The sequence below is a fragment of the Nematolebias whitei genome, chromosome 12 (genome assembly GCF_014905685.2).
Source record: "Nematolebias whitei isolate Nwh7 chromosome 12, NemWhi1, whole genome shotgun sequence".
NCBI lineage: Eukaryota > Metazoa > Chordata > Actinopteri > Cyprinodontiformes > Rivulidae > Nematolebias > Nematolebias whitei.
Window position 1 is genome coordinate 24,838,752 of NC_056509.1, and position 9,477 is coordinate 24,848,228.

Here is a 9,477-nt window from a genome sequence, read left to right on the forward strand (position 1 = left end):
TCACGATATGTTACAAGAAGCATAATCACGATATGCTACAAGAAGCACAATCACGATATGCTACAAGAAGCATAATCACGATATGTTACAAGAAGCATAATCACGATATATTACAAGAAGCACAATCACGATATGTTACAAGAAGCATAATCACGATATGCTACGAGAAGCATAATCACGATATGTTACAAGAAGCATAATCACGATATGTTACAAGAAGCACAATCACGATATGTTACAAGAAGCATAATCACGATATGTTACAAGAAGCACAATCACGATATGCTACAAGACGCATAATCACGATATGCTACAAGAAGCATAATCACGATATGCTACAAGAAGCATAATCACGATATGTTACAAGAAGCACAATCACGATATGTTACAAGAAGCATAATCACGATATGCTACAAGAAGCATAATCACGATATGTTACAAGAAGCACAATCACGATATGTTACAAGAAGCATAATCACGATATGCTACAAGAAGCATAATCACGATATGTTACAAGAAGCATAATCACGATATGTTACAAGAAGCATAATCACAATATGCTACAAGAAGCATAATCACGATATGTTACAAGAAACATAATCACGATATGCTACAAGAAGCATAATCACGATATGTTATAGGGAGCTTAATGCACCAGTGGGCCAGTGACAGACGTGGTAGGAATATAAATTCACACTAAATGTACTGAATGGAAGAGACAACTAGAAGCAAGTCAGTGAGCAGGAAAGGAGCAGGACCACACACTGGGCAAAACACTGGGAACAGAGAGGTAAAATAATCCAAGAATCACAAAATATTCTAATAATGAAATACAAAATACTACTATCTAATAAAAACACACATGACAGTAACTGCCTTTACATAAAGATTTAAAGTCTTGCAGTTCTTCAAGGAATGAATATTACCCACGACCTTTTAATGCCAGAGTTTTAAGATGAAAAATGATGGGGTTATAACAGTTGTGGTCAAGTCTTGACATGAACTTTTTGCAGAAGGTGAGTTTCACATGATCTTGCACAATATGCCAGCCCTTAGAGTTTGTGTTGTAGGTGACTCTTAGCTGCTTCTGCAAAAAATGTTTAGCTCAGTCTCTGTAAAACTGAGAGATGTTACCATGTTTGTGTTAGCTAAGTGATTAGCTGTGGCAGCCATATTGCGGTTACACGATGAAAATAGTTTTTGTGTTCTCGCACCGCGTCTGAGAATCTGTTCTGTGCATAACCCCTGGCAGAACTTTTTTCTTACAGGGGATGTGCCAACTATTGTGTGATTGGTCAGAACTTTGTGAGCATGTTTATGCAGAAAAATCAATGAATTACTCAGTTATAGCTTTGCTTCAGCTGCTTTGCTGAGGAGCAGCTGGTCGAGGCTGTTAGAAAATACAGCCATCTTTACAATTGATCCAACAAAACTTATAAAGATAGGGGCTGGGGGTCGCCTGGGGCTCTCCTCTGCTTCTCTCTGGGTGGGGGTGGGTGCAGTTGTCTCTGTTGGGGAACTCCTGGGGCTCTGGGCTTGGAGGCTGCTGTGTGTCTGTGGCTCCGGTCTTCCCTGTGTCATCATCATGTCCTGGGTGGATGGGTCTGTGGGTCCTCACACCCACTACTGAACATTCTTATGGAGAACCTTATTCATTCAACCTTTATTTAGACAGGTTAATCCCATTGAGCCTCGAGGACTCTTTACAAGAGAGACCTGATTTCAACAAAGAAAGATGACAACAATGGACAACAGCGACAACAATAGGTGTTTATCAGATACACACTCAGCTGGGTTGTGGTGGTCACTAAATACATCTTGTATTACCATGTACCATACAATACTTTCTAATGATGTTATAACTATCATTATGTTGTTTGTTGTGGTTTCTCAGTTTTGTCTTTTTTCTTTCCGCAGGTCTAGAGGCAGACTTCAATGATGTTGATTCGTGTTCTCTTTATACCTCGCTCCTCTACTCCTATCTCCTTCTTTCCCTTTTAACCCTTCTCCCACTTTTCCACCTTTATTTTCTTGTTTTTCATCACTGTGGAAAAAAAAAGAAAATACAGCAAAACTTATAAAGATAGTAATTTTTTTTTTATATATAAAAAGAAACTGTCCAGATGACACAATTTAACTTTTTTGTGATTTATTTACCTGGATGACTGAGCCTACTTGCTTTTTTTTCGTTTTAACCATTTTGGTCAGGTTGTCCTCGGACTGGTTCAGTGAGTAGTATGCAGCCATTTTACCTATAACATTTGATTGTTATGCACTGATGATCGATTGTTTTACACTGATGGTCCTCCATTTTTCATGTGTAAAGCCACACTGCCTGGGAACTCACCAGCAGACTGGTTTAAGACTCGTCAACAAGGTGCTACTTAATACGACAGATCCTGTTGGCAGGTCTCAGACTGATGAAGTCCTTTGAATGAAGGATGCAAAGTTTTCTTCCAAAAAAAGGAACAGTCCAGATGACATTTCACTTTTTTGTGAGTTATAAAGATAGTCAAAGAAGTTGTGGAAGGAGACCACACAATATTTGTGTTCAAGGAATCTGGGTAAACACCCACAATCCGAAAGATGTTCTTAGAAACTTTTTCTTACTTTTGCAAATTTTTCTTTTTTTATTTAGACAAAAAAGGCTCTAGGTTTCTGTAAATTCCTTAGGCTGGTGTTGAAACTCAACAGTTCCAATGAAGAATGACAGGAGATCGGCTTGTGGCTAAAATAATTATCAAAGATATATCTTGAAAATAAAACTGACTCATGTTTAGCAAAAATAATGTATGCTTCTTTTAATCCGTGGTGCATCAACCTATGAACCAATGCTGCAGTGTACTGCAGTGAGAAATAATGAGAAATGTTCTCATCTAATCTCAGAGGAGTGTGTCTTCTTAAACCCATACACCAATAAGTAGTATGTTAAATAAACTACACAATGAGCTCATTAGGCATTAAGTTATGTAAAGTGTTCCAAACATTTAAGAGACAGTTTTCACTGACAGGAAAATATTGGCACCTTAAAACAAACAAAACAAAACAAAACAAAAAAAACTGGGTCACAAGCTCTCCTGTTTTGACTTGGAAGGAACATTGGCTTTAGATCATAAATTCAGATGTCCACTGAATAGGATGCATTTTTCCTAAATAAACACCATGGTTGAGATAACAGCAGCAAACTAAACAAACTGTATCCTGCAACAATTTTAGTTTGATTTTTTTTTTTAAGCCTGAGGGGGGAAAAACACAAACTGGCAATTTTATTTAGTTATTAGCCTAACGTCTTTTCCCATATGACCAGTGTCACTGTCACAGCTGAAAAGCTATTAACTATTGATAACAATCAGACTGAGCATCACTTCAAAAATGACCAGATCATCCCTTTAATGAAAGAGTATTAAAGTTTTGCGGGGTTTTAAAACTATAACTGCATAGACATCATAGTGATGTTTAGTGCAACAACCACCGGAGGGACCACGTCACATCAAACTCCAACTGCAACATCCTCTGATGCGTCGTGACACCAATCAGATTAACGCTTTCCTTCTCCACGGCGACAAAAACAAGAAGAAAATGATCGATCTTGTTCGTGTGTTTGATTCTGCTCAGGTCATTTTATTCTGTGGGTCTTAATGAGTCATGACAGTTTCTTAGAGCCTGGAGCTGTCCTCCCACGCTCCCCCAGCCCACTCCCCTCCTTATTTGAGGCGCTGCTCCTGAGCTGCAGAACTCAGAGCAGCAGGAGGAGCAGTCAGAGCAGCTGTGTGTCTTGAAGCTGCGAGGACAGGAGCTGGTCCCACAGCTGCTTCAACTCTTTCTGATCAAAAGAAAACCTGCACACTATGAGGCTCATCTTTGCATTTGTGGCGGCTCTCCTTACAGGTACGTGATGCTAGTCTGCTTGCAGTTTCAGCACCATGGACAGAGCTCTTCTTCCACAGTTCTTTAGTTTTCTTTTCATACACAGGAAGTCTTGCAATACCAGTGGGAAAAGAAGAGCAGCGGGAAGATGTGGTATGATCATTCCTATTTCTATTTGAAGAAATCAAATTGTTGAGGGAAAAAAGCTGACTTCTCTTTATGCTTTCTGCAGGTAAAACGGTGTTTGGTTGAAGTCTTGTCCAAAGCTCTCTCCAAGCAGGACGCTCAGCTGGACCAGGAATGCAAAAACATTATCCAAGCAGGTCTGTCACAAAATCAAGCACATGCAATTAATCAGATAAGGCTTTTTTCCTTCCTTCATGCTCATTTGGGGGTAAATCAGAGTCCAAGATGAGAACGGGCTGAAAAGGCTTCTTTGAAGTAATTTTTTTTTCTTGATGATGCAGCACTCTAAAAACTGCAGAGGGGCTGACAGATTAAACACAAAACATGCAGTTTGAAGATATCAGATTAATCTAAATTAAACTGAATAATCAGATCAATCTGAATTACTTTGCTTATGCAATTAAGTTTACATCCACTCATCACAGTTGGTTATGATAATATTTTGTGGCTTTGAATGATTTATTTGAATTAGGGTGGAATGACAATTCAACACATCTCCAATGATTAAAAGTTTTCAAATTTTTTTTTCTAATTCATACAGAATATGTACATGAACCCCTAAAATCTGGTTACATGTCCTGTAGCTAGTTGTACCTTGACACTTTTTGTACCATTCAACAAGCTTCTAATGTATTTCTGATCGGGTATTTGACCACTTTTCTTGGGAGAATTGGTCAAGATGATGCATACTGGTTAATCTTTCTGGCACAAACCTGGTGTTTTAGCATAGTTCATAAATTTTCAATAAGTTCAGGGTTAAGACTTTGGAAAGACCATTCCAGAACCTTATTACTAGCTTGATTTATCCAATTAAAAACTTGTTCTGATGTCTGTTTGTGACAGTTGTCCTGTTGCAACATCAGAGTTTCAACTGTGTAGTTTAAATTTGAAATAGTTTAGAGGAAGTTTTAATTTGCTTTGTGTAAGTGCCAATACAAGAGCATGATACTACCACCACCACGCTTGACACTTTGGTAGTGTTTGAAAGTCTTACTTTGACTCCTTCAAACATAGTTCATAGTTGTGGTCAAACAGCTGTCTTTGACTCAACTGACTATCAAACTTTTCTTCAGAAGGCATTTGGCTCATCCATGTGGGCATCCATGGAGTCACCTTTGGGTCAGGGCCTTCTTTAATGGTCAGCCCCTCAGTTCACAGCGATGTAGAATATAAACAGTCGCACGGGTGTTTCAGCAGCTCATGTCGGATTGACCCTGGGTAGTTCATCCTAACCAATGTCCTCTCGTCCTTAGATTTTCACAGAGTCTCTAGAACTTGCAGTCTGAGTCTCATTTCAAGTTTTATAATTATTCTACCCTGAAAATCAACAGTTAAAATCAATTATTAAAAGCCATAACTCTTGTCATTCAGACTCGAGTGGACTGCAACTGTAAATCTGTAAGAACTTGCCAAAAAATGTTTTCCCAAATCTTTTCTAAACTTCGGCCTTTTGTTGTCTTAGGGACCAACCATGCCCCACTGGACAAGAAGAGCGGTGAGGGGATTGTAACTCAGGAGGAGGTCCTTGAAGGTCACGCTCAGGAACCAGCGGACGTGAAAGACATTGAAGCGCTCTTGAAGTCCGTGGAAGCAAACAGGGAACACCCCGAAGTCGAGCGCAGCCAAGAACCCTGGAGTCTGGACGATAAGACAGGAGGAGGAGAGCGGGAAAAAAGGAGCAGCTGGAGGCCTGGAAGGTTCCATCAGAAAAAAAGCAAACGAGGAGAGGAAGAGGATTATGAGCGCAGTCAGGAGCATTGGGGAGATATGGAAAAGAGGTTGATGGGAGATGTAGAAGATGACGAGGGTGATGGAGAAAGTGAAGAGAGAGAGAAGAGGAACTGGAGGCCTGGAAGATACCACCAGAGAAAACATAAACGAGATGAAGGACAGGAGGAAGAGCCAGAGGAAGAACGCAGCCAAGAGTACTGGGATGTGGACAAAAGGGATGAGGAAAAGGACGAAGAGAGAGAAAAGCGCATATGGAAACCCACACATCGCTATCACCACAAGAAAAGGCTCCACAGACGCAGCGATGAACCTTCAGAGCATGAGGGGTACGAAGACCGCAGCCAGGAATCTTGGGATCTTGACAAGAGGAACTGGAAGCCTGGCAGGTTCCACCAGAGGAGACACAAACGCAACGAGGAGCTGTCAGAGGAACCCAGGGAAAATCCCGATGAAGAACGCAGCCAGGAATACTGGGATTTTGATACTGGAATGGAGAAACGGAGCTGGAGACCTGGCAGGTATTACCAGAGGAAACACAAGCGTGATGAAGAGCTTTCAGAGGATCCTGATGAAGAACGCAGCCAAGAATACTGGGATTTTGATACTGGGATGGAGAAACGGAGCTGGAGACCTGGCAGGTATTACCAGAGGAAACACAAGCGTGACGAAGAGCTTTCAGAGGATCCCGATGAAGAACGCAGCCAGGAATACTGGGATTTTGATACTGGGAGAGAGAAAAAGAACTGGAGGCCTGGCAGGTTCCACCAAAGAAGGCAGAAACGAGACGAGGACCTTTTAGAAGAAACCAAGGAAGATCCAGATGAAGAACGCAGCCAGGAATACTGGGATTTTGATTCAGGAGTGGATAAACGAAACTGGAGACCTGGCAGGCACTACCAAAGGAAACACAAACGTGATGAAGAACTATCCCAAGAAGCCAGAGAGGAACTCAAAGGAGAACGCAGTCAGGAAGACTGGGGCCTTGACAAAAGACATGTAAAAGAAGAAGAAGAAAAGCAGATATGGAAACCAACACATATATACCACTCTAAAAAGAAGCTTCACAAGAGAGGAGGAGGATCATCTGAAGAAGAGGAAGAGGAGAGAGGAGATTCTGGAGAGTATGTTGAAGAGGCAAAAGACAGAGATGAAGCTCTGAGGTAATTTCTGTTTTTATAAAACTTTAGCTGTGAAGTGTCTCATTTTGTAAAAGAACACACCGCAGACTTCAGTTCCATCAGCTGGGAGAAATTAAAACATGTTCTTGAATTAACAAACATCGAGCAGATACTTCAAGATTCTATTGGTCCATTTTTCAGATATTTGGCTGAGAAGCGCAATCCGTGGATCTACAGAGGCTTCTACCATCCTGCCTGGTATAAGAGAGACTCAGATGAATCTGCTGAAACAAAGAACAAGGTAGACCTGATCAACCAGCCTTTCAGCTCCAAGTGCGCGCTAAACTAGATATTTATATAGTTGTCTTTTCTGGGATTTCAGATGGATGAGCTGGCCAAGCTGTTGAGTTACAAGATAAACCACTTGACTAACCACTCTGCTCAGGAGGAGACTTTACACCAGAGAGCACTCACTCCACAGGAGGTAAACTGAGCTGGCGTTACAAACAGCCCACTAACCACCACTGATGATACACATTTGTGCATCTGAACAACTCAGAAGAAAACAGTTCTTATAAAGGCGTCATCTGCACTGAGTGCAGCAACACAAAACTTTATACCTGGGCCAAGATGGGGTAGAAGTAGGGCAGCCGACTTGGGATCAGTAAGTCACGGCTCGACTCCCAGCCATTCCCACGTCTTGAGGTCTCTGAGCAAGACACCTTATCCCTAATTGCTCCCCGGGCACCTACATAGCTGCTCACTGCTCCACCTGGGTGTATCTTCGGTGTTTTGGGTTAAATGCAGAGAACTAATTTCATCATTGTATGGGAACATACATTTAGGGATGCACGATATTGGATTTTTGGCCGATATCTGATATATTAAAACTTATGTGGCCGATAACCGATTACCAATACCGATACCGATATTTTCCCCATAGACCTACTTAAAGAGACTACATAACTTTCTCTGCTGTGGAATTAAAATACAAAATTATTCTGCATGGTCTTTGTCAATTTGGCCTACTACCAAATGCAGATGTCAAATTTATTCATGCCATTTACTCTCTCTACAATGACAACACTGAAACAGTGCAAATTTGTAAATTTTCACAAATCTAAACTCAACAACGTGCGCGACATCATATATATATATATATATATATATATATATGTGTGTATATATAAAAACAGCACCTTTTATATTGGTGTTATTTTGATGGAATGTCCGATATTTAACTATCGCTAATATCGGCCGATACCATGCCGATAATATCGTACATCCCTACATACAATGATGACAATCTCAGAATTTCCCTTCCTTTAAGACCAGGACTCAACCTTATTTCTTAAACATCCATAAACAACATGAACTGTATTTGGCTGGCCTATCAAAGCCAAGTATGATCACAACTTTGCACTAAAGCTTCACTGGGACAGAAAAGCAGCTGTGCTCACTATGATAACCTCCAGTTTAGATGCATCAAGCATAAAACTCAGTGAATGTGCATCTGTGAATACAAAGAGCAGTGAAATGAAAAGTTGATATATTCACACACAGGCAGCAACTGCATGAGTCTAGCTGACAGTAATTCTTGCCGTCCCTTCATCTCCATTTGCTGTTTGACTTCTCCACCAGTATTTTATGACTGCTGCAGTAATCACACTGACGGCCTAATGATGGTAGCCTCCAAGAGCAATCAGCGCTAATCTGCCCAATAAAAAAAGGACCACAGCCTACAGAGGATTTTTTTATTTAGTTGCATACTTTAGAGCAGGAAAAGGAAGTACTGAGGCAGTGTACTAGTGATTCATTAGTTCCCCAGCAACAACAACTTCATAGATAATAAAGGAATATGTATTCAAAGTGAGCAGTTAACCCATTAGAGGTCCCCTCTGCACCAGAGCACAGGCTGCAGCAAATCTCAGACAGGAAGCGATTTTTTTTTTTTAAATCCACACATAGGTTTTATTTTACTATACCCTAAGAAAATAATTGTAAGATTTCCTGTTGCTTATGCGTAAATGCTTTTTTTTTTTCCCCCTAGGAGAAAAAGCTGGAAAACCTGGCAGCGATGGACACAGAGCTGCAGAAAATCGCAGCCAAATTGCATGACAGGACTGCATAAACCTGCAGCCTTTTAAGACCATCAGCTATTAAATGTCTCCATTTAGCCGTTTGTCAGCCAAGTTAGTGTGCTTACAGTGTTAAAGTGACAACATGATGTTAAAACGCTAAGGCCTTGCCATTTTATCGCTTTGTTTGCCGTTTTTGTGACATTATGATGTTAAATTCAACAGCATGGAAATGAAATGAATGTTTATATGTATACTGTCTAAGAAATGTTTAAAAAAAAACAAAAAAAACAAGATAAATTATTCAAATGTGTTTCTTAGGAGCTTGTTCTGTTTGCAAACTAATAAAAGAAGTTATTCTGGGACCAAACAAATATTTTTAATTATTTCTTAAAGTAAAAGTGGTCGCACATCACGTTTTAAAACATTATTTGCAGGCACTGATGCAAATAAAGGAATTCTAAATTAGCAAATAAAAAAAAATAAATAAAAAATCT

General features: G+C 40.2%; 1 protein-coding gene across 1 annotated transcript; it reads left to right on the forward strand.

The window, feature by feature from the left end:
- The first annotated feature begins 3,744 nt into the window (after positions 1-3,744).
- On the forward strand, positions 3,745-9,342 carry chgb (chromogranin B). Its single transcript, XM_037685335.1, has 7 exons — positions 3,745-3,888; positions 3,974-4,020; positions 4,100-4,190; positions 5,516-6,944; positions 7,104-7,203; positions 7,285-7,386; positions 8,953-9,342. The coding sequence occupies exons 1-7, from the start codon at positions 3,849-3,851 to the stop codon at positions 9,031-9,033; spliced, it is 1,890 nt and encodes a 629-aa protein (XP_037541263.1). The 5' UTR covers positions 3,745-3,848; the 3' UTR covers positions 9,034-9,342.
- Positions 9,343-9,477: the final 135 nt, after the last annotated feature.

Bases quoted from the DNA above. Each gene is read 5' to 3' on its own strand.
- chgb (XM_037685335.1), top strand. From the start codon at position 3,849: ATGAGGCTCATCTTTGCATTTGTGGCGGCTCTCCTTACAG. The intron at 6,945-7,103 runs GTAATTTCTGTT...TCCATTTTTCAG, and splicing joins GACAGAGATGAAGCTCTGAG to ATATTTGGCTGAGAAGCGCA. The intron at 7,204-7,284 runs GTAGACCTGATC...CTGGGATTTCAG, and splicing joins CTGCTGAAACAAAGAACAAG to ATGGATGAGCTGGCCAAGCT.